Genomic DNA, 25,682 nt, shown 5'->3' on the forward strand with positions numbered 1-25,682 from the left:
GCATACCATGGATATACAGATCAAAACTCCTAGGAAACCAGAAATAACCCACCTTATTTGAGGGGAGGGAATTTACCTTCCCCTAGGATTCTCTCCCCTCCTCTCAAATGTTTCACCTGTGCCTTCTCTGTCACACTGTGGTCACTCAGGCTGATTCCTCTTTGACCAGGACCTGCTTTTCTTGGTATGGTGGTCATAAATCAAATCACATGTACTTATGCTAGATTAAGACATCTTAATCATGCTTCATCTGACTGAAGAAATGTAAATATTCCGGACACTGACTTCTAGTGAAATCTGGAGACCCTACACTTTGTCAGTGGTGTTAAGGTTTAGAAGGTGCCTAGAAGCATACAGACCTTGGAACTTATTTTTGTGATAGTCCTTGGAGACTGCTCCTGTGACGTGTTAATGGTAATAATCTGGGTTAACTTTTATTGAACATTTACACATGTCTGGGTCTATCATCAGCATTTTACAGCCTTTATTTTCTGTGTTGCGAAGTGCACCCTCTGGACTTTATTTCCATAGGCACAGGTAGGTGGTGCAAAGTTCAGAACCTTTATGTCTCGGAGCACAAGTGCATGCTGACCCCCTAACCCACTTCCACTGCCAACTTAATGATTAGGATTCAGACTGAAAGATGGTAGTGACCACTGTGCTGGTCATGTACACATTCTGGTGGTGGTGATACTGCTGCATATTTTCTTTTTCTTTTTTTTTAGTATGAGAAACAGAGTTTATTCTTGTTTGATTAGAAGTAACCAAGTACAAAACAGGCATATTTTTTCTGAGAAACTAAGTCCCTGAGCTGATAACCACTGCTGCATATTTTCAGTGAATCTTTGAATTAGAAGAGACCTTCGAGTCTTCTGCTGCTTGTTATATGCAAGGCACGATATTGTATGCTTAAGAACAGTTCCAGCCGAAACCGGTTTGGCTCAGTGGATAGAGCATCGGCCTGTGGACTGAAAGGTCCCAGGTTTGATTCCGGTCAAGGGCATGTACCTGGGTTGCGGGCCCATCTCTAGTAGGAGATGTGCGGGAGGCGGCTGATCGATGTTTCTCTCTCATCGATGTTTCTACCTCTCTATCTCTCTCCCTTCCTCTCTGTAAAAAATCAATAAAAATATATTTTTTAAAAAAAGAACAGTTCCAGTCTCTAAGAGCTTACAGTCTGGAAATAAATAAAATAAATAAAATAAATTCAAGAAGTTAGAGGTACAGACACTCAGAGGAAAACAGGTTGAATTCCAGTGGTTAGAATTTGGATTCCCTTGAAGGCTACACAAAGTAAGATTTCTGTTGAATATTTTTAATGGTCATGTTATTCAGTTGAGGGATTAAAACTGTCTAAGAAAACTTGTTTCATTCTCAGTACTTTTCTTGAAAAGAGGATGATATTTTGCATAAGTAGAATAATAAACCTGAATCATAGAATGATGCAACAGATTGCCTTTCCTTTCACTGTGACTAGCAACCAGATTTTAGGGCAAAGAATAGATGTATGGATTGTGGTTTGAATTCAGTGGAGTATCTGACCTTCATATAAGTCACATTTTGTATGTTGGCCTTTATCACATTTTTTTAAAAAGGAAAGGAATATATTCTAAGTTATAAATGTACTCATAGGAGATTAATATATCAGATTATGAGATCTTTTCAAATTGGAGTAACATATGTAGAACAGCAGTTCTCAACATATGGGAGTACATTGTTACTTCAGAGGGCGTGCCCTTAGTTGAGAATTCACTGTGCACATTGAAGAATATCATTCATAAGAATGGGCTACATATGTGAATGATAGAGAGGGAGAGCCACTGGTTATAGATCACTTATGCTGAGATTCTTTCGCCCTCCATCCACATGTGGATGTATGGAAGGCTTTTTGATTTCTGCAATACAATTTCATTTTGCCACCATTCACCTAATAAGTGTGCAGAGGAAATGGAGCTTCTCTAGCCACAGTGAAGACCAAGAGGATACTTGACCCTTGCCAGTGGTCTCAGTTTTGAAGAGTCTGTACTACAGACTGTGAAAAATGTAGACAGTTGATATTCAGGATGCCCCCTCTAAAGGAAACATAAATGATTTATTCTTCTGTGTTTTTAAGCGGGATTCCTGGATCAGCTCAGATCATTAGAAAGCCATCTGTAGTTCAAGTTAGTTCCTCAGTAGGTTTTATCAAACTTGTAAAAGTTTAATAAAATTTTAGTGGGCCAAGTGCTGTGGACACAAAAATAAATAAGACATGACTTTTTTCTTCAAGGAGGTTATAGTCTATTTCAGTGATGGCGAACCTTTTGAGCTCGGCGTGTCAGCATTTTGAAAAACCCTAACTTAACTCTGGTGCCGTGTCACATATAGAATTTTTTTGATATTTGCAACCATAGTAAAACAAAGATTTATATTTTCGATATTTATCTTATATATTTAAATGCCATTTAACAAAGAAAAATCAACCAAAAAATGAGTTCGTGTGTCACCTCTGACACGCGCGTGTCACAGGTTTGCCATCACTGGTCTAGTTGAAGAAAAAGACCCATAAGTAGCTAATTTTAGCAAAATGTAGTAAATGCAGCAATAAGATATGAACAGGGTATAATATTAACTGACTAAAAGGAACTTAGTTTGGCTTGGCTTTTTCATTCTTGGCTTTCGCTCCCAGCATGTAGTAGATGTAGGCACTTGGCACAGACTGGTACCTGCTAATGCCGAGCCCAGCTCCTTTAGAAATGTGGTAGGGAAAACTATACGGAGAGGTGGTGTTTGACTCTGGTTTCAAACCATTAGCAGGGTAGCCACGGGCAAGTTACTTAATCTCTCTGTGCCTCCAGTTTTTTCGTCTTCTAAGTGGACAAATTAGTAGTGACTTACCTCATTAGGTTCTTTAAAGGATGAAATGAGATAATGCCTGTAAAACTTAGCATAGTGCCTGGAATATAGATTTTATTTATTTATTTTAAATTTATCTATATTGTTGAAAGTATTACAGATGTCCCCTTTATTTTTGTGTTTTTTTTCCCCATTGACCCCTCCACCCTCTACCTGGCCCTCCTAGGCCTTCACCTCTCTGTTGTCTGAGTTCATGGGTTATGCATATATGCATATAAGTTTCCCAGTTAATCACCCCCCCACACCCCTTCCTTCCCTCTGAAATTCGTCAGTCTGTTCCATGCTTCTATGTCTCTGGTTCTATTTTATTCATCAGTGTATTTTGTTCATTAGATTCCACATATGAGTGAGATCATATCATACTTATCTATCTCTGTCTGGTTTATTTCACTTAGCATAATGCTCTCCAGGTCCTTCCATGTTGTTGCAAATGGTAAGAGTCCTTTCTTTTTTACAGCTGTGTAGTATTCCATTGTGTAGATGTACTACAGCTTTTTTATCCACTCATCTGCTAATGGGCATTTGGGCTGTTTCCGAATCTTAGCTATTGTAAATTGTGCTGCTATGAACATATGGGTGCATACATTCTTTCTTATTGGTGTTTCAGGTTTCTTAGTATATATTCCTAGAAGTGGGATCACCGGGTCAAATTGGAGTTCCATTTTTATTTTTTTAAGGAGACTCCATACTGTTTTCCACAGTGGCTGCACCAGTCTGCATTCCAACCAGCCTTGTACTAGGGTTCCCTTTTCTCCACATCCTCACCAATACTTGTTTGTTGATTTGTTGATGATAGCCATTCAGATAGGTGTGAAGTGATAGCTCATTGGTGTTTTAATTTGTATCTCATAGATCATTAGTGACTTTGAGCTTTTTTTCGTATGCCTTTTGGCCTTCTGTATGTTCACTTTGGAGAAGTGTCTTTATTGATCCTTTGCCCATTTTTAAATTGGATTATTTGTCTTCCTTTTGTTAAGTTTTTTGAGTTCCCTCTCTATTTTAGAAATTAATCCCTTATCGGATGTATCATTGGCAAATATGTTCTCCTGTGGGCTCTTTTTTTTTCATTTTGTTGATGGTTTCTTTTCCTATGCAAAAGCTTTTTATTTTTATGTAGTCCCATTTGTTTATTTTCTCCTTAGTTTCCTTGGCCCTAGAAGATGTAGCTGTAAACATATTGCTACGAGAAATGTCTGAGATTTTTGCTGCCTATGGTTTCTTCAAAGATTTTTATGGTTTCACGACTTACATTTAAGTCTTTTATCCATTTTGAGTTTACTCTAGTTTACTCTTGTGTATGGTATAAGTTGTGGTCTAGTTTTATTTTTTTGCTTGCACCTGTCCAGTTTTCCCAACACCATTTATTGAAGAGACTGTCTTGACTCCATTGTATGCTCTTGCCTCCTTTGTCAAACATTACTTGAGCATAATGGCTTGGGTTGATTTCTGGGGTCACTGTTCTGTTGAGCCATATGCCTGTTTGTGTGCCAGTACCAGGCTGTTTTGAGTACAGTGGCTTTTTAGTATAACTTGATATCTGGTATTGAGAGTCATCCAACTTTGTTGTTCTTTCTCAAGATTGTTGTGGCTATTTGGGGTCTTTTTTGGTTCCACATAAATTTTTGGAGTGTTTATTCTAGATCTGTGCAATATGCTGTTGGTATTTTAATAGGAGTTCCCTTAAATCTGTAGATTGCTTTGGGTAGTATGGATATTTTAATGATGTTAATTCTACCAATCCATGAACACAGTATATTCTTCCACTTGTTTATATCGTCCTCTATCTCTTTTTCAGCATCCTGTATTTTTCAGGGTACAGGTCTTTTGCCTCCTTGGTCAAGTTTATCCCTAAGGATCTTAATATTTTTGTTGCAATGGTATATGGAATTTTTTTTCTTTGTTTATTTGTTTCCCTTTCTGAGAGTTCATTTAGTGATGTATAAAAATGCCATTGATTTCTGGGTGTTAATTTTGTTACCTACGACATTGCTGAATTCATTTTTTCATAATGTTGTTGCTTTTGTTTTTGTGTTTTTTTTCTGCAGAGAGTGATAATGAACTCTCAAGTGGAACAGGTGATGTGTCTAAGGATTGTCCTGAGAAGATCCTGTATTCCTGGGGAGAATTGCTAGGAAGATGGTAAAAATTTATTTTTCTTATTGAAAATGTTTACATAATTGATATTGAGTTAGTTAGATTTTATATTATATAATTTTGTTGTATAAAATATGTGTTCATATATCTTAATATTTAATGAATTTTTAAAAACATAAAAGTTAAAATAAAATTCACAAATACTCTTTATGTTTATCTAGGTCTTCCCCTAGTATGGTCTTATATAACTTACTTTTGAAAGACATATTTTGCCTTATTATTTCTCCAGGCATAACATTGCTCAGAGCAGTCAATTTTATGCTGTATGCCAACACACATAGATAGCATTATTATAGGGTTACATTTACTAAGACAGTTACCACAAAAAGGGGCTGTAGAGTTTAGAAATACTCATTTCACCACTGATTATAAACTAAAACTCAGTCTGTTTTATTCTTTCTTACTATATTACTTTACATTTTGGGATTTTTTAAATCTGGAACTATCAAAAAAAAGTACTCTGTTTATATTTATTGTAAATACTCTGTTTATATTTATTATAATTAAGTTTTTAAAAAAGATAATCATGATGTCATATGCTGATAAAATAATCTTGCCAATGAAAAGTTTCCTCCATATCAGTGTAGACATATGGAAAACACTATTTTTTAATTGAGTATACAGATCAGATTATATGCATGCAGGTAGTCCAGGAGAAACTACAGAAAAAAAAAAGGTACAATAAAGTATAAGAACAATTAAACTACTTTTATCTTAAGAGTCAAATGAATGTTATTTATCATGATCTCCTATACATATCCTAAGAGACTCCTGAGTTAATTTGAAGATGTGTATTTTTTTTTTTTAACAGAGGTCAGCTTTTATTGGCCGTGTTACAAAAGAGCCAGTTTAGTCAAAAAGACCAAAGCCCATGTCATCATCAGACTCCTCAGATTCTTCTTTCTTTGCTTCCACTTTCTTCTCCTCAGCTGGGGCAGCAGCGGTGGAGGGGGTAGGACTTCCTGCTGGTGCAGCACTAGCTGCAGGGGCAGGCCCACCAGCCCCTACATTGCAGATGAGACTCCCAATGTTGACGTTGGCTAGAGCCTTTGCAAACAAGCCTGGCCAGAAAGGCTCAACGTTCACACCGGCTGCTTTAATGAGGGCGTTGATCTTATCCTCCGTCACCGTCACCTCATCGTCCTGCAGGATCAGGGCCGAGTAGATGCAGGCGAGCTCTGAGACGGAGGCCATGGCGAGGGCGAGTGCTGGGCGAGCGCTGCCGGGAGCGGTGCTAGTCGCCGGATGAAGTGAGGGCCTCACCCCAACGCGGCCTTAGCTCCCTCGGAAGAACCGAGCACCTTACCGGCAGCGGGGGAAAGGGGGTGAAGATGTGTATTTATAGATCCAAGGGTTGGAAGGTTTATGACTTTTCATTATAAAATCTGGAGACTAGGTTTGTCAAATTCCTAATCAAAGTGTTGAGCCTATTATGCTTGTAAGGAGTTACCCTAAGAGGAAGAGAGGGCCTGCTGCCTCGCCTTTATTAAAGAAAATTTGATTTATCATACATGTACAAATATAAAAAGAACACATCTCAGAATGTGTTTAGCTCATTAATTCATAGGGAACCAATAAGATATTAGAACCAGCTGAAACCGGTTTGGCTCAGTGGATAGAGCATCGGCCTGTGGACTGAAAGGTCCCAGGTTCGATTCCGGTCAAGGGCATGTACCTGGGTTGCGGGCATATCTCCAGTAGGAGATGTGCAGGAGGCAGCTGACCGATGTTTCTCTCTCATCGATGTTTCTAACTCTCTATCTCTCTCCCTTCCTCTCTGTAAAAAATCAATAAAATAAAATAAAAAAAGATATTAGAACCAATCAAAATGAGGATTTGATTTAGAGATTTGTATTCTCCACCTGACAGTCCATTTGCATTGTATGAACAGGAATCACTTGAATAGCTGGGTACAAAAAACTTTTGCATTATTATCAGTTTTCTACATATTATCTTCTACCTGAAGAGAGTTGTGAATTAGCCTAGTCAAAGACAAATAAATACACCCCTATGCCATCAGATAATTCTCAGAAGCTCCAGCATTCCACTGAAAGGATGTTCAGCAATCTCTTTAGTCCATAGTAAAACTTTTCCACTATTTTTCCCTATATTATATCCAGAAGTTAATTTATTCATTGTAAGCATTGTTGACCTATCTAAATTTATTTCACATGTTTTTACTGATTTTGTTTAGTGTTATTGTCCCTATTATTTTATGATCAACAATTTTCAATTTAGATGGCCCTGAGTTATTGTTGAAGTAAAACTATTCATGACACTTCTTAAAGACAGGTAGACTTCATTCAAAGGGGGTGGGGCTATCTTGATACAGGTATAGGGATCACTGAAGTGGGCCTTGCAGTGGGGGAGAAAGATTGGGCTCAAACTCAAATACAGCAAAAGCAAAAAAAAAAAAAAAAAAAAAAGTGTGAATTTACAGCCAGCGTGCAAGGTGGAGGTCAGTGGATGGAAAATTACTAAGCAGAAACCTCAGGGGTAATGTGGGATCCTGGCTAAACTGACCTAAAAAAGGTTCTTAATGAAGACAGATCAGCATGCTCAGACATCACATGGGGGTGTGGAAGATAAGGAACCCAATTGGAAATCGAGCTTGATTAGATACGGAGGATGGGTGATTTTTTAAGGCATTCTCAATGTTTAACTCACCCTGGCACCAGAACCCCTGGTATCTGGCCCCTTTGTCCACCCATTACTTTCCTTTTGGAACATATAGGTTCATCACTTAGAGGGCACAAAACAGATAGTCTGGGTGGTAGTGAATGCTGCTGGGATCCATTTGTCCTGCTGGTGCCCAGGACTGCATTCCTGTAGGTAAGTTCCCTGTTAAAACTCTAAACCGACAAGCTGGACTTATCTGCATTATTCTTTGGCCTCTCGGCTTCTTGGGCACTTGGGGGCATGTTGATCCAGAGCCTATGATCCACTTTCAGCTTCAGGGTCATTTCCCCCCCATCCCCTGCCATGCACACACACTTAGCCAATTTGCCATACATTTATCTCAGGAGATTCAGATGGTTCTTTTTGTGCCTTGACATGCTGCTTAGAAATATTTAGTTAATACATTCATCTACACTAATAAAAGACAAAGATGCTAATTGACCATACCTTTGCTGCACCCCAAGCCACGCCCACCAGCCAATCAGAGTGACCATATGCAAATTAACCCAACCAAGATGGCCATTGGCAGCCACGGAGCTGGAGCAAGCAGGAGGCTTGGTTGCCCAGGCAATGGAGGAAGCCAAGCTTCCTGCCAGCCCTGAGCTGGCTGTGGCCTCTGCTAAAGGCAACAAAGTTTCAATTATAGAAGATAAACAAATCCCAGATTCCTGCTTCCAGCCAGCCTCCACTGGGAGCTTGGGTGGCTGGGGGTTATAGCCAACCTGCAAGCAGCCATCAGCCCCTCACTCAGGCTGGCCACACCCTCATGGGGTGAGGGTCCCCACTGGGGGGCTTAGCCAGCCTGAAAATGGCCCTCAGCCCCTCACCCAGACTGGTCAGGCACCCCAGCAGGACCTCCCACTCTGAAGGGGCTGTGGCCAGCCTGCAAATGGCCCTCAGCCCCTCACCCAGGATGGCCCTCAGCCCCTCACCCCAGTGGGGACCCCCACACTGAAGGGGCTGTAGCCAGCCTGCAAACAGCCATCAGCCCCTCACCCAGGCTGGCCAGGTACTCCTATATTATAAAAGGGTAATATGCAAATTGACCCTAACAGCAGAACGACTGGGAATGACTGGTCACTATGACACACATTGACCACCAGGGGGCAGATGCTCAATGCAGGAGCTGTCCCCTGGTGGTCAGTGCGCCCCCACAGGGGGAGCTCTGCTCAGCCACAAACCAGGCTGGCAGCTGCCAGTACAGCGGTGGTGGTGGGAGCCTCTCCCGCCTCCTCAGCAGCACTAAGGATGTCCGACTGCAGCTTAGGCCTGCTCCCTGCTGGCAAGTGGACATCCCCCAAGGGCTTCCGGGCTGCCTGAGGGATGTCTGATGCCACCTTAGGCCTGATCCCCCAGGGAGCGGGCCTAAGCTAGCAGGTGGTCATCCCCCGAGGGGCCCCAGACTGCGAGAGGGCACAGGCCGGACTGAGGGACCCCCCTGAGTGCACAGTTTTTTGTGCACTGGGCCTCTAGTTATAATGAGAAAGTTCATAGGGTGATTTTTAAAAAAGTAAATGAGAGGAAGAAAAACCTTTCCTTGATGGTGGAATAACATGGTTCACCAATAAAGAAGATAAGATCAAGGAACATAGTCAAAGACATCACAGAGCTTAAACTCTATCATTATCTTGTGCTCTTCCCCCATTTCTCTTTTGACACAGGCTTATACTTTATGTAAACTCATTAATATACTTTTCATAACAACAGCAGTTCAGCAGTGGTGAGGGGTGTATGAATGTCTTATTTTCTTGTTTTTTTCAGGCACAATAACCTTGGTGTACGACCAAAAGGACTGTCCACGCTGGTGAAGAGTGGCATCCCTGAAGCTCTGAGGGCAGAGGTATGGCAGTTGTTAGCAGGCTGCCATGACAACCAGGCAATGCTGGATAGATACCGACTTCTCATCACAAAGGTAGGAAGCTATTTTCATGTTATGCTCATGGACAACATTTAACTCGTAACTCCAATACTGCTTTGGACCTATTTCAACATGCTATTGATGGAGTGCAGTGAATAGTTCTGCCTTTTGTTGGAACCCTTGCTGGACAGTGGAAACAATACACCATAGTCAGCTGCAAACACTTTATGCTTTGGCTTTCTTTTTTCCCTGTAAGTGACTTTATAATAACTGTTTACCAAATTGGAATATATTTTAAGTGAAATAAAGTAACCTTTTTTGTTGTTGTTTGAGATTTATGTACAGTTATCTTGTTCACAATATACTTGGCTTCTAGTATACTTTAAAAATCAAATTAACTTAAAATGAAATTTAAAAGGCCTTCTGTGCCTAAATGACTTTGTCATTCAATGATGTGGGCAGCTTCCCACATCAGGAGCTTCTGGATTCAATGTAGATTCCTTTGCTTATGTCTAAAAGGCTGATTTTAGAACATGGTAAAGGTCATCCTCAATCCTAGATTGTCTTTGTAGGTCTCACCTCCTAATTTTTTAATCTACTCTAAAATGTAGATTTTGAAATAATAGCAACTTTAAAAAATTTTAATTCATAAATGTGATTTTTTTGATAACCAAGACGTTGTTCCTCAGGATATATCAACTTTCATAATTCCTTAACTCCTCTAATTCCTTTTTCCTGTCCTTCCTTCTTTGCCCCCTCCCTTCCACAAATATTTTTGAGTGCCTAGGATATTCAGTCACTGCTAAATTCAGATTTTTAAACCATCTTTTATGATTAATGTTTTCTACAGTGGCATGTGCAAGGTGATCCATGGGGAGGATGTCTAAAGTTTCATTTGTATTTTTAAAAATACAAACACACAAGGATATGGAGCTGTATTGGTACTTGCTATGCTGACATTTGTTGTGCTGTGGTACTGAGATCTCACTAGGTCCTTGGGCCCAGTGGCCACTTGTCCCATGTGGTTCAGGAGTGACCCGAGAGAAGAAGGGGTTTGCACACCTTGGAGCTGAATAACAGTGGTGCTGACACTCATATGTTCACTTTCAGAATATTACAGTTTTTTACAGTTTACATGTGCTTGATTACGTGGATTTATAGGTTATCTAGTTTTAATTTAACCTTAACTCATAGAATGGATGAGCGCTTTGAAAAGATTGCTGTCACATGATGTTAATAGCAAGATGTTTAAAAAACACTGATCTATCCCTTCAAGTAAAAAATAATATTATGATGATGGATGACAGAGCACCTGCTGTGGAAATAAACTCATGTTATAGAGAATGGCATTTGACATATTTGGCAATTTAAATACCACTATGTGATTTTGCCACTGAAAACTACATGTGTGTTATTATAAAAACTCTTTATGTCTTCTTACTTAAAAACCTGAAATCAGGAATTTCAAATATGGTTAAATTTGTACAAATAGTTGTAGAGAATTTGGAGACTGAATGTTAAAAATATAAAAATAACAGTATAATACAGTAGTACTGGTATGTAATAAAAATAAATAGTGAGAGAAATAGACATATATTGGAAGTTTATGCTCAGAAAAGTTGTTATTGATGGGGCTATCTGAGCAAAAATGTGCAAAGACCATAATTCTGGATGTCAGATCCCTTTTTCATATAAATAACAAACAGTACTTTTAATGGCTGCTCATGGGGTAGCAGCTAGAGGCTTTGTTAATTCATACCTTTCAAGATTTCAGACTTTGGGGGAAAAATTAAAATATCATTTATGAACTCCTGACACTACAAGTGTATGCTCATATATGTGATAAAAGTTTTACCATATATACCAAGCGCCACATAAGGAACGTGCTCAAGGTCCCAAGCTAGTAAGTAAGCAGCAGAGCTTAGAATTTGAAGCCACGGTCGCCCTCTGTAGTGAACACCAACCTTTCCTCCTGGATTTGAGTCTCACTCTTCCCACATATTAATTTGTGATCTTGAGAAGTTATCCCAATTTTCTAAGCCTCAATTTCATCATTTGTAAAGCAGGGATCATTACTGGGATTGTTGTGGGAATTAAATAAAATGATACAGTGCTTGGCACGTAGTAAGTATTCAAGATTAGCTTCTACTATTTTTACCAATATGATATTACATCATGAACATGATAATAGAGATAATGGCTATGGTGTCAGTGTATACTTCTACTTCAATATGTGTGACAACTTCCAGTCACGTGATTTTCATTAGAACACATGATGTGAATAACAGCTGATGGAATGGAGAAGGAATCTTTTTAGTAGAAGCATCAAATGTCAGATTTGTCTCTTTTGTTGTCTTTTTTTCTGGCTGGTGTATATCATGTAATATTTGAATTCTAAAACTTGACTTTGTAGTGATTTCATGAGTTACTATTTTAGTGGTTATGCATATTCAAGTATATCATAAAGTCCAGTGATATTCTCTAAAAGTCACTCCTAATGACTGTCTGATAAAATCAAGATTGCAAGGCAGGCATTAATTTCATTCACTTATTAACACACTCATTTATTCAGTAACTCTTTTTAAAAAATTAAATCTTTATTGTTTGAACATATTACATAGGTCCCCCTCCCCCCTCCTTGACCCCTTTTAACCCACCCCCAGAACTTTTATTGAGCATCTTTTATGACTGCACTCTCTGTGGTTTCTAGGGCTATGTAGATGAAAAGAGTCCATACCCTTGAGGAGTTTAGCTTTGGGGGAAGCCAGGCCTGTACACAGATAGGTCGAGTATATTCTGATATAGGGTATAATAGGTATCTTAATCATGTGTGTGGAATATAGATGAAGTAGTAACAGCTCTGCTTGGGTGAGCCAGGTGGGAATTAAATATGTCTGAGGAGTCTTAGGAGAGGGAGTGCATTGTAAGGGGGCGTTTATGTAATGACTCACCTATCAGTTAGTGACTTGGTTGGATTATTCAGGGAGTCTTAGAAAGTGAAATCTTTCCTTTCCTCACTCCCACCCCAGTTATCCAACTACATTCACTGTTCACGGATCAATGCTTGTCCCTTGCTAAATGGGAAAAATGTAATACAAGTTTATTCTTCTTAGAATAAACATATGAAATGAAGAACTGCAGAAAATATGTTGTATCAAAAAGATATCACAAGAGAATATTTATTTGATAACCTAGGATTGATGTAATAGAGTTTTATCAAGTAGTATAATGTCTACTCAATAAATGTTTGAGTACCTGTTGTTTAAGTTCTGTGCTAGGATGGTGATGCATATTAATTTTTTAAATCAGTGAACTGAAAAATACTCTCTATTGGTTAAATATAAAACAGTATAAACTTGCAAAGAAGAAGGCCAAGTTTATAAACTGCAGAGAACATGTGCTCGAACTTCTATCAGAGAGCAAAAAGGGCAATAATTGCCAATATTACTTTGGCAGTTGATGCGAAAATCTTTTTGGAATGTAAATGAAAAACAACCATTTTAAGATTTCTGCAAGTTCTCTGCTTTCTTGAGTTTTGTATGAACAGATAAAGCTTCCTGTGTTTATCCTAGTCAGATTATTGGTACTGCTCAGAATAAAGCCTGTCTTCTCTGTCCTCCAGTGCGTTATTGTAGCAGATGGCTTTTAATAAAACATGTAGCTAAAGAAACATTTTTACTCTACTTTGTTAGAATGTACTATAATTATAGTTATGGACATTCTCAAGAGGAAATGCTTAAATTGGTATTTTTCTTATGATCGAATAGATGCATATGTAATTGAAAAGTGAAAATATGGTGTCAGTTATGTATTTTTTTTATCTGATAAGCTTTCGCAACCAAATTAAACTCTGAACATCATTTAGTCAGGTAGATGTCTGCTTTTTCTTTACAAGGTTTATTTTTAAAAAATTCACTGCAGTATATTAATCAACCAACGCTCAACACTAGATTTCATTGAGAGGCAGGGCATTGCCTAATTACACGCTGCTCTAGTCTTTGTCATCACCTCATCTAGTTGAGGAAATGAGCTTTTTGATAGAATGGGGTTATTCCAGCTTGGTCTGTACCATTGGGATGTATAAAATCCATGGACTCTTGTACTGTTGCTGCCATAAAATTTACAAAAATTTCTCCAGAAGATTTAGGGTTCTTTAAAATTTATTAATTAAAAAAATAAGGTGGGGAAGGAGAATAAAGAGCACTCACTATGTTGTAATGTAAATACCTTGAACATGTAGATATTTCCTTTATTAAAGGAAAGTAAGAATTATTGAAAGAGATTTTTTAAAAAAATGTACCTTTTATTTTCTCTTTCTTGTGTAATAAGGGTGGTGGTTTTTTACCACATAATATTATTTTTTCACAGTAGAATTTTAATCAAATTTTCTCAGTCCTCATCCCTTGAGCTCTTTCATCTTCTATCATATCTATACTGACTGCCACCTGCATGTAGAAACTAGAATTAAATGTGAATCTGAGAACTAAAAGTTTTCCCCCAGTACTGAACATGTTTCTGCAAAAATTTAAAAATATATCCTTAATTATTTTCATTCACTTAAATGATAATGTTCTGTTTCTCATAACAAATGTTAGTTTCATTATCCTTTAAACAAAGTTAGTAGTTTTGAGGTAAATTGAAATGATGATTTCCTAATGTTACCTTCATTTGCATATGATGGGATTAGAGTAGGAGCACTCTGTTTTGAAGGAAGATTTTTGGGTGATTGTTGAGCATAGATGATTCAGTGGCATAAAAGCTATATTTATAGTTATAGACAAGGATAAGAGGAAAGCAGTAATATTCTTCTTAAATCTCAGAAATTTTCAGGAGCCTAGGATTACAGTGTGACTCCTGGATCCCAACTTCATAATAACTTTACTGATCATATCAGCACATATTTCTAGAGTATACATATTTATATTGTATGAGTGCCCCAGTGCACAGATTCGTGCACATTGAAAAGAAATTATTTAGAAGGTGGCCAGTGGAGCAGGACTGGGTGAAATGGGCCGGACACACCCTGGAGCCAACCTCCAGTGGTCTCTCCCAGGCTGGCCGCACCTAGGGTGGCACCATGGCTCGAAGGGCATCTGCGGAGTGAATAGGATCCTTCGCGCAGGTGGGTTCCCTCAGCCTGGCCTGCGGGGATCGGGCCAAAACCTGCTCTCTGACATCCCCTGAGGGGTCCTGGAATGCAAGAGGGTGGTTCTTGGGTGACGCACCCCAGAATCAGGCTCCCTCCTCTCTGGTTCTGGGGTGCATCACCCGAGAACCGCTGCTGCCAAGTGACCGCAGCTCGGCAGCTCCTGTGTTGAGCATCTGCCCCCTGTTGGTCAGTGTGTGTCATAGCTACTGGCCAGTCGGATGGTTGGACTGTCACTTAGCCTTTTATATGTATAGATAGATTGGATAATATGGTGTGGTGAGTTCTCTTCAGGGTTTTTACTTTGGCTTTGATTTACTTTTCCATACAAATTTATGTTTAGATATATTTACCACTAATTAGTGCCAAGGTTAAAAAAGGGAGAGATAGCAGATGCCTATGAGGCAGGTACCCAAAGTCCACCCTACATCACTGTGTTACATAGTTCTGCTCATGCTTTGGTACCAGTTCCATTTTGCAGCTTCTTGCTTAATTACATCACGAATCTCTCAGTATCTTCTCTTCCTTGTTTTGTGTCTCTTTATAGATTGTATGTCTTTGTCTCTTCATCATATCTTCCTTTATACCTGCCTTCCTTTTTAAATGGAGCTCTGAAAAGTGGTTTTCATTAATTGTTATATTTGCTTGGTTTCATGTTCCCTGTGACTTTCTCAGATTAGGCTGCCTTTTAGTTGTATGGCTGTTAGTTGATTTTTAAACTGACAAGATAGGAGACTGTGTCATCTTAGAGAGACTGTCATTTTTTTTTTGTTTGTTTTTTTTAAATTAAATCTTTATTGTTCAGATTATTACATTTGTTCCTCTTTTTTTCCCCCCCATAACTCCCCTCCTCCCAGTTCCCGCCCCACCCTCCGCCCTCACTCCCCACCCACTGTCCTCATCCATAGGTGCACGATTTTTGTCCAGTCTCTTCCCGCATCTCCCACACCCCTTTCCCCCCCAAGAATAGTCAGTCCATTCCCTTTCTATGTCCCTGATACTATTATAATAACCAGTTCATTCTGTTCATCAGATTATTTATTCACTTAATTCTTAGATTCACTTGTTGATAGATGCATATTTGTTGTTCATAATTTGTATCTTTACCTTTTTCTTCCTCTTCCTCTTCTTAAAGGATACCTTTCAGCATTTCATATAATCCTGGTTTGGTGGTGATGAACTCCTTTAGCTTTTCCTTATCTGTGAAGCACTTTATCTGACCTTCAATTCTGAACGATAGCTTTGCTGGATAAAGTAATCTTGGTTGTAGGTTGTTGGTATTCATCACTTTGAATATTTCTTGCCACTCCCTTCTGGCCTGCAAAGTTTCTGTTGAGAAATCAGCTGACAGTCGTATGGGTATTCCCTTGTAGGTCACTGAGTTTCTTTCTCTTGCTGCTTTTAAGATTCTCTCTTTATCTTTTGCTCTTGGCATTTTAATTATGATGTGTCTTGGTGTGGTCCTCTTTGGATTCCTTTTGTTTGGGGTTCTCCTCGCTTCTTGGACCTGCAAGTCCATTTCTTTCACCAGGTGGGGGAAGTTTTCTGTCATTATTTCTTCAAATAGGTTTTCAATATCTTGCTCTCTCTCATCTTCTGGCACCCCTATAATTCTGATGTTGGTACGCTTGAAGCTGTCCCAGAGGCTCCTTACACTATCCTCGCATTTTTGGATTCTTTTTTCATTTTGCTTTTCCGGTTGGGTGTTTTTTGCTTCCTCGCATTTCAAATCATTGACTTGATTCTTGCGCTCCTCTGGTCTGCTGTCGGGAGTCTGTATATTATCCTTTATTTTAGTCAGTGTATGCTTAATTTCTAGTTGGTTCCCCAATATAAGATCGAGGGTCTCATTAGTTTTCTTGTAGATTTCATTAAGTTTATCGGCGGCTTCTAAACAGTTCTTGAGAGACCTTGAAAGTGTGGTTCTAAACTCTATATCTTCCATTGACAATTTTGTCCTGTTTCTTTGTCTCCGCATTTTGTTATGCTTTCTTGGTGCACCCCCTAGTGGTCTTTGTTCGAAGTCTCATAGTTAAATCTTGATTGTTGTAGCTAATTCCAGGGAAGGTTTGACCTCCAGGCCAAGTGGCTATGAGAATCAGCTGTGTCTGCAGTGAGAGAACTTCTGTCCTCTAGGGAGGTGCTAATCTAGCCTTTGCCTGAGGCTATCTGGCAAATGCCTCTGTGCAGGGCTTGGGCGGGGCGGGTCGCACAGGATCAACAGGGTGGGCCAGAGAGAGCAGTTATGGCCGCTCTCAGTCCTGTCCCCAGGGGCTCTGCCTCTCTGAGTCCCAGCAACGGCTGCAAACCTCGGAGAGAAAGCTGCACTCGCTCTGACCGAAGCCAGACAGTTCCGCTTCTCCCGTGTGAGTCTGGGTCCCTAAAGACTCCCCTGTATCTGGAGCTCAGAGTCTGCGACTCCCTCCCGATTGAAAACGCCAACCGCGCCCTCCGCCGCCAGCCCGCTCCGCGCGCGCACTCCGCACCTCAGAATTTGACTTCAGCACTGCGCCTCCTCTGAGTGTCCGTATGCGTTTCTCTTTCCTCCTAGTTGTAGGACTTCCACTCAGCCAGCGTTCCTGTGGTTCTGGGTGATGTCCCTTCAGTCTTTTAGTTTCACTTTTGAAGTAGTTGTTCAAAGCAGCAAACTCTGGCGTTAACCTATGCCGCCATCTTGGTTCTCGAGAGACTGTCATTTTGTTGTATTTTGTATCCCCAGGGCCTGGCAGTAGCCCTTAATAAATATCTGTTGAATAATTAAATGAATTAAACTCTACAGGGCAGTGCTCCATGATTTGAAAAGCTTTAAAAAATGTTTTTATTGATTTTTCTTTCTTTTTTTTTTTTTTTTAGAGAGAGAGAGAGAAGAAGAGAGAGGGAGAGAGAGATAGAAACATCAATGATTGAGTGGCTGCCTCCTGCATGCCTCTACTGGGGATCGAGCCCACAACCCAGGCACGTGACCTGATTGGGAATTGAACCAGTGACCTCTTGGTGCATTGGACATCGCTCAGTGAGCCACGCTGGCCAGGCCAAGTTTTATGATTTTCATCACATTTAATGAGTAGCTCTTAGGGATCACCCTTCAAGAGTAGGCATTAAAAGTTATGGTTATTCTTATTTTTAATATTTTTTTATCACCATTTATCCCCCCTATACCACTTTCCATCTCCACCCACCATTCCTCCATCCTGTAATCACCATACTGTTATCCATGTCAATGAGTTCTTTCTCTTTTTTTTCTGGAAAGTTGTCTTTTTAATTTGCTTAATTTTTTCACTATAAGAGAATTATATCTTTAGAGCTTTTGAAGTTTATATGTAATTGTTAATGTGTATACTTAAAGATCCCAAAATATGATGTGTAGTATGTCTCCTATTACAAATTTGAATATATCCAAGTTTCTACTTCCTTTTTCCATCAGAGAAAAATAAGCAGATGGAAAAAAAAATAGATCAATGAGTAAATTTAAGGTATTGTTAGCCATAGAAAAATGTAGTTCCTTTGTGAAATGTCTTGAACTTCTTTAAGAAGATACTAGATAAATACCATGTTAAGGGATATTATTGATGCTGAAATTTTTTCAGACATTAAAGCTTTATTCTATAATCTGCCTTTTGATTTAATTGATATTAATTCACAGAGTGTTTCAAACTAAGCATTGTAATTAATTTGATATGTTATACTTTTAAAGGAATAGTTGTATAATAACAGTTTTGATTCTTACTGGGTCCCTTTTTTCTTTATGTTAAATCTTTACTTTTTCTAGATTCACAATCAGTTTTTTTCAGAAGTGCTTCTATTATGTGCATAATAGAGTTTAACTTTTTATTTCTAAAGAATAATGAATACACTAGGTAAAAGTTGCTCAAAATGTTTTTATTCCTGGATTGGAATATTCTGGCTATGCATACTTACTTCTCTATAAGGGAGAACTTTACTTGTTACTGTCAGAATAACTCAATCACTTCTACCCTTTACAGGGCAGATCTCTGTCACGTTTATGAAAACTACTTGATATTTTAATAGATGACTTTTACCTTGATACCAGCAAAAATGATGTAAAAAGGAGCAATTCCATTTAACTCTAAATATTGAGTTCTTTTTTGAAAAGTATAATGGCAATTTTTATTTTACTTTATTTTATTTTATAACTAGAGGCCTGGTGCACAGCTTTGTGAACTGGTGTGGTCCCTCAGCCTGGCCTGTGCCCTCTCACAATCCAGGACCCCTCAGGGGATGTCAGAGAGCTGGTTTCGGCCTGATCCCCGCAGGCCAGGCCGAGAGACCCCACTGGTGCACTAATTCATGTACCGGGCTTCTAGTATGCACGTAAGATCTTTGGTTAATTTCTTCCTGCCCTCCCCCCTCTCCCCTTCCTTTTGAGATTCATTAGTCTGTTCCATGTTTCCATGCCTGTGTGTTGAGCATCTTCCCCCTGGTGGTCATTGCATGTCATAGCTACCAGTCCAATGGTCGCTTAGGCTTTTATATACATACTAGAGGCCCGGTGCACAAAAATTTGTGCACTCGGGGGGAAGAGCGGGGTCCCTCAGCCCAGCCTGTGCCCTCTCGCAGACTGGGACCCCTCAGGGGATGACCACCTGCTGGCTTAGGCCTGCTCCCCAGGGGATTGGGCCTAAGATGGCAATCAGACATCCCTCTGGCAGTCTGGCAGCCCTCGGGGAATGTCCACTTGCCAGCGGGGAGCAGGCCTAAACTGTAGTCGTACATCCTTAGCGTTGCTGAGGAGGCAGGAGAGGCTCCCACCACCACCACTGTACTGGCAGCCATCAGCCTGGCTTGTGGCTGAGCAGAGCCCCTCCCATGTGAGAGCGCCCTGACCACCAGAGGGCAGCTCCTGCATTGAGCGTCTGCCCCTGATGGTCAGTGTGTGTCATAGTGACCAGTCATTCCCAGTCTTTCTGCTGTTAGGGTCAGTTTGCATATTATCCTGTTACTGTATAGGATAGAGGCCTGGTGCATGGGTGGGGGCCAGCTGGTTTGCCCTGAAGGTTGTCCCGGATCAGGGTGGGGTCCTGCTGGGGTGCCTGGCCAGCCTGGATGAGGTGATGATGACTGTTTGCATCTTGTCACACCCCCTCCATGGTGGGGGTCCCGCTTGGGTGCCTGACCAGCCTGGATGATGGCTGTTTGCAACTGGTCACACCCCCTTCAGGGTGGGGGTCTCCACTGGGGTGCCTGGCCAGTCTGGGTGAGGGGCTGAGGGCTGTTTTCAGGCTGGCTGGCGACTGAAGCTCCCAACCTCTCCTTTTTTTCTTTTCTTTTTTTTATTCTGGGATTTATTTACCTTCTATGGCTGTCACCGGAGCTGAGAGCCGGCTTTAGCTCTGAGGCTCGGCTCCAGCTCTGAGACCTCGGCTGCTGAAAGCAGATATCTGGGTTTGTTTGGCTTCTATAATTGAAACACTGTTGCAACTCCAGCTCTGAGGCCCGGCTGGCTGAAAGCAGGTTTCTGGGGTTTGTTTAGCTTCTGTAATTGCAACATTGTTTCTTAGAGTGCAGCTCAGAGTCCAGCAGTGGCAGGCGGGGAACCTTGGCTTCCTCCATCACTGGAGCAAGCAAGCCTCCTGTTCGCTTCAGCTGCCTGGCTGCCGGCCGCCATCTTGGTTGGCAGTTAATTTGCATATCGCCCTGATTAGCCAATGGGAAGCGTAGCGGAGATATGGTTAATTACCATGTTTGTCTATTATTAGATAGGATATATATATATATATATATATATATATATATATATATTTTTTTTTTAATTGAAAGGTTATCTTAATTTTTCTACCCATCTGTCTAGTTGGTACTTAGGTTCTCTAGTAAGTAAGGTTCCATGTCTTCATAGAAATTATTTAATCAAAGTCTCTATAGCTTTCTTACTTTACTTTCTAGAGACATCAGATCTTTACTTTGAAGGTTTCAAAGCTCAAGTATGGGCAAGGATGATTTGGGTATGTTTACAAAATTTCTGTACTGTTCAGTCCTTTAGAGCTGATCATACAGTCAACAGGAAAATTGATTTCTATTACATACTATTTAAAAATCAAGATCTTTCTGAGTAGAAAACTATAGCAGAATATTAAATTAAGGATTGAGGAGTTTCCCTAGATAATTTAAATACTCTTTTTTCCTGGTGGGGTTGATGATGATATTGACCTACAGTTTTCCAGCCAACTTCTGTGGAAAGACTCTTTCTGAACAGAAAGCAGATTGAACTGATCCTCAGGAAAAGACGAGACCGTACTCTAAGGAGAATCGTTTTTTGTCCCAGTCGCACAGTGTAGTCTTGTATTAAGGGTTCTGGGACTAATTAATCAGAAAAACAACTCTAATTAAAAAGGAAACTGCTTTCAGCTGCTTGTTCAAGGTATTTAATGGAAAGAAACTGTTGGCTTAGCTACTTGCTGTCCAGCTTCCAGCAATGTTCTTTAACTGCTTATGTCCTAGTTGAAAGAGGGTGACTTAAGGATTTCTACCAGACTTTATTTGTAGTGATAAACTTCGATATTTCATGGACTTTTTTTCAGGTAAATTTACACAATAGCAGTAATTTTGGAGTTACAATATTGTGATTGCTCTGCAAGGTTTTTTAACTTATACTCCTACCATGCTTTTTAAATCCTGAAACAAACTATGCTACTTAGATATAATCCTACTAGACAACTTTGGGTATGCATGTACGTAAATGTCAACATAAACAAACATATGCATATCATGTAGGATCTAAATAAAAAATATCTAGCAACTATTAGTAAACTTATCTATTTAAATCATGTTGGCATTTCTGTTAGCTTAACAGAAGTCTGTGTAGAAAATTAGTGTATAAGAGACAGTAGTTTAATTTCATGAGGGTATGTGCATTATAAAGTATATGTATTATATGTCTTGTTTTTCAGGATTGTTTGTGATTTTAGGATTTTTATTATGTTCAACATACCAGATATTTCTTAATTTCCCAAGCGGTAATTGATTATGAACTACTAATTGTTCTGAATGTTGCTTTTGTTAATTTTCCTTTCTATCTTTTGATGTTTGTCTTAATGCATTTACAGAATTTTATTAGTTTCTAAAACAGGGAAGTATTAGACAATTTAAGAAGATAAGAACTGGAAAGCTATCCCAAGGAAGGATTGGAATTGTAACTTATTCTTCCTTGGGTCCTTCCCACCTGCTGGCACACAGTAGACTCTGAGTATGTCTATATGTAGCTGGTTTCAGTTGTGGCCCTTTAGGATCAGTTATTTTCTGTGCTTTATTTCAAATCAGTTATAGCTCAAGAAGGTAAATTTTGTACAAACAATTTTGGGGACAGCACAATCTAAGGTTTATGAACTTTATGGCATGCTTAGGGCAAACATAATCTTGTGAATTTGGAGTAATTGCTTTTTATTTATTTATTTATTTTTCTTTTTTTTTTAAAATTAAATCTTTATTGTTCAGATTATTACATTTATTCCTCTTTTTTCCCCCATAACTCCCCTCCACCCAGTTCCCACCCCACCCTCTGCCCTCACTCCCCACCCACTGTCCTCATCCATAGGTGTACAATTTTTGTCCAGTTTCTTCCCGCATCCCCAACCCCTTTTCCCCCCAAGAATAGTCAGTCCATTCCCTTTCTATGTCCCTGATTCTATTATAATAACCAGTTCATTCTGTTCATCAGATTATTTATTCACTTGATTTTTAGATTCACTTGTTGGTAGATGCGTATTTGTGGTTCATAATTTGTATCTTTACCTTTTTCTTCTTCTTCCTCTTCTTAAAGGATACCTTTCAGCATTTCATATAATACTGGTTTGGTGGTGATGAACTCCTTTAGCTTTTTCTTACCTGTGAAGCTCTTTATCTGACCTTCAATTCTGAATGCTAGCTTTGCTGGGTAAAGCAATCTTGGTTGTAGGTTCTTGGCATTCATCACTTTGAATATTTCTTGCCACTCCCTTCTGGCCTGCAAAGTTTCTGTTGAGAAATCAGCTGACAGTCGTATGGGTATTCCCTTGTAGGTCACTGAGTTTCTTTCTCTTGCTGCTTTTAAGATTCTCTCTTTGTCTTTTGCTCTTGGCATTTTAATTATGATGTGTCTTGGTGTGGTCCTCTTTGGATTCCTTTTGTTTGGGGTTCTCTGCGCTTCCTGGACTTGTAAGTCTATTTCTTTCACCAGGTAGGGGAAGTTTTCTGTCATTATTTCTTCAAATAGGCTTTCAATATCTTGCTCTCTCTCTTCTTCTTGCACCCCTATAATTCTGATGTTGGTACGCTTGAAGCTGTCCCAGAGGCTCTTTACATTATCTTCATATTTTTGGATTCTTTTTTCATTTTGCTTTTCCTGTTGGTTGTTTTTTGCTTTTTCGTATTTCAAATCTTTGACTTGATTCTTGCAATCCTCTGGTCTGCTGTTGGGAGTCTGTATAATATTCTTTATTTCAGTCAGTGTATGCTTAATTTCTAGTTGGTCCTTTATCACAACATCGAGGGTCTCACTACATTTCTTGAGGGTCTCATTGAGTTTATCAGCAGTTTCTAGAAAATTCTTGAAAAACCTTAAAAGTGTGGTTTTGAACTCTATATCTAGTCATTTGCTTTCCTCCATTTCTGTCATTTGTGTCCTGTTTCTTTGTCTCGGCATTTTTTATGCTTCGCTGTGTCAATAGAGTGGCTTTCTGTGCTAAGTGTCCTATAGGACCCAGTGGCTCAGCCTCCCCAATTAGCTGAGGTGGACACTCTTGGTGCACCCCCTTGTGGGCTTTGTGCACAGTCTTGTTGTAGTTAAGCCTTGATTGTTGTAGGTAACACTGGGAGAATTTGACCTCCAGGCCAGTTGGCTGTGAGAATCAGCTGTATCTATGGTGGGAGAACTTCTGTGCTGAAGACACCCTTATGGGGCAAGACTTGCCTCAGTGGGGCTTTGGTGCTCACTGAGTCTGTCCCCTGAGTGTGTCCCTTATGGATCTGAGTTGCAATTGGATGGTCCCACTCTGACCACTGGGTACACTGGCTCTTGGATCTAAGGAGGTGCTAATCTAGCCTCTGCCTGAGGCTACCCAACAGAAGCCAGCTGTAAAGCAATGCAGGATGCCCTGGGGCCTTGGGGCAGCTGCAGTTTGTTAAGTAATTTTCAGATTACAAAGGGCTGGGCCTTTCATATGCAAAAGCCTCCATGCAAGGCTTGGGCGGGGCGGGGTCCCAAGGGATCAACACGGTGGGCGGAGTGAGCAGTATGCCTGCTCTCAGTCCTGCCCTCAGTGTCCCAACAATCGCTGCGAGTGCCTCCGAGAGAAAGCTGCCCTCAAGTTCCGACTGATGCCAGACAGTCCCGTTTCTCCTGTATGAGTCTGGGTCCCCAGAGACTCGCCTGGAACTGGAGCTCAGAGCTTGAGACTCCCTCCTGATTGAAAAAGACAATTGTGTCCTCAGCCGCCAGCCCTCTCCGAATGCACCTTTGTATTTTACTTCCACACCGCACCTCCTCTGAGTCTCAGTATGCTTTACTCTTTCCTTCTAGTTGTAGAATTTCCACTCAGCCAGCCTTCCTGTGGTTCTGGATGATGTCCGTTCCGTCTTTTAGTTGTATTTTTGAAGTGGTTGTGCGAGGCAGCAATCTCCGGCGTTTACCTATTCCGCCATCTTGGTTTCTCCAGTAATTGCTTTTTAAAGGTAGATATATTGCTATTAGATTTATAGTGTCTTTAAAGAAAAAAAGAAAAAGTTATTAAACCCAAAATGCCACTAACCTGTATTACATGTGGTGCACCTAATGGGAGCCAAACACCTTAAACAAGGACAGTATGAAAGCCAGGAGCCATAGTTTTTATGTCTCTGGGCTTACTATTGGTTCAGGTTTCCTTTGTACTTTGGGTATGTGGATTTGTGTTAATAACTCAGTGAAATGTTTACCTTACTTGCAGTTTGTCATATGTTTATTTAATGCAGCAATTAATTTAGAAACGTTTATTAATTTCCTTTGTGACTTATCTATTTGATTTCAAATACTGGTATTACAGTTAATGCAGAAATCTAAAAGCTCAAGGTCCAGTGGAAGATGTGTGTCAGAACTGGATATAGAAACTGGAGTTACTTGTAATTTATCTATGATTTCTAACTCTTTGTAATGTTTCCCATTGAACATTGCTTGGGCCATAAAGTCAGAGAATATTTCTTCTTTGTAGTGTTATCAAACTGCAGGCTTATCAAAGTTTTCATCACTAAATAGTACCTTCGGAGATTGAACACTAAGGGACAACTTAAAGACTCTCTAGAGGTGGCCTTTCCAATCCTGAGGCATGTGCGGGGCTTGCGCTGGTTGTCTGGGGCGCTCACCAGTGTCAGTACCTACCCTCCTTAGTGCTGAGATGGAAGCGAATGGAAGCTCTGCACCCCTCCAAACTGATGCTGAACTGATCTAAATCAGACACTCATATCACCTGCTTTCCTTAGGTGACAGGTCATGTTCAGATTCAGCAAGGTAGTAGTTATTATTTCCTGTTTATGGGCTTCTTCATGGAATGATTTTCTTACCGTATAAGAGGAAACTTTTTCTTGATGCTCAGTTTTATCCAGTTTGTACTAAACCCAGTGGTGTCTTAAGTCACTGACAATTTTTGAAGATGAGGGGGTCTTTGTGGCTTATTAACACTTGAGAGAATGGGTACAATTAAATCATGACTGTCTTTTCACTGTGGAGATAGAGATGTTCTCTAAGAATGCCCACAGCAGTGAAGCATCCTTGAGAAACCCGCATCTCATCTTGGTAATTGTAAAGATTTTCTAATGATTCTGTGTTGCTTCAGGGGCACTCAAAAGCGTCTTTAAGGATTCCTTAGCCCCATAAAAATATGGCAGTGCAACTAAATGCCAACCTTGTGTTAATTTGATCCCAGTGGAGTATAAACTTAGAATACAATCTAAGATTCCAATTTCATACCTCTCTTCCATTATCCTGAT

The 25,682-nt window shown here is 40.0% G+C and overlaps 2 protein-coding genes across 4 annotated transcripts in view; one reads left to right on the plus strand and one right to left on the minus strand.

Moving 5' to 3' along the window:
• RABGAP1L (RAB GTPase activating protein 1 like) overlaps nucleotides 1-25,682 on the plus strand; it is a gene marked incomplete at its 5' end in the record, with an annotated part of 440,168 nt that overhangs the window by 97,303 nt on the left and 317,183 nt on the right. For all 3 annotated transcript variants that reach the window (XM_081112106.1, XM_081112105.1, XM_081112107.1), the window contains 2 exons: nucleotides 4,941-5,034; nucleotides 9,490-9,640. In XM_081112106.1, the coding sequence (XP_080968232.1) occupies nucleotides 4,941-5,034; nucleotides 9,490-9,640 (245 nt within the window). The remainder of the gene's footprint in view (nucleotides 1-4,940; nucleotides 5,035-9,489; nucleotides 9,641-25,682) is intronic.
• On the minus strand, nucleotides 5,844-7,441 carry LOC308533899 (large ribosomal subunit protein P1-like). The gene has a single exon (XM_081112114.1). The coding sequence runs from the start codon at nucleotides 6,241-6,243 to the stop codon at nucleotides 5,899-5,901; it is 345 nt and encodes a 114-aa protein (XP_080968240.1). The 5' UTR covers nucleotides 6,244-7,441; the 3' UTR covers nucleotides 5,844-5,898.

This window comes from Myotis nattereri (assembly GCF_964212035.1).
Source record: "Myotis nattereri genome assembly, chromosome: 18".
Classification (NCBI taxonomy): Eukaryota; Metazoa; Chordata; class Mammalia; order Chiroptera; family Vespertilionidae; genus Myotis; species Myotis nattereri.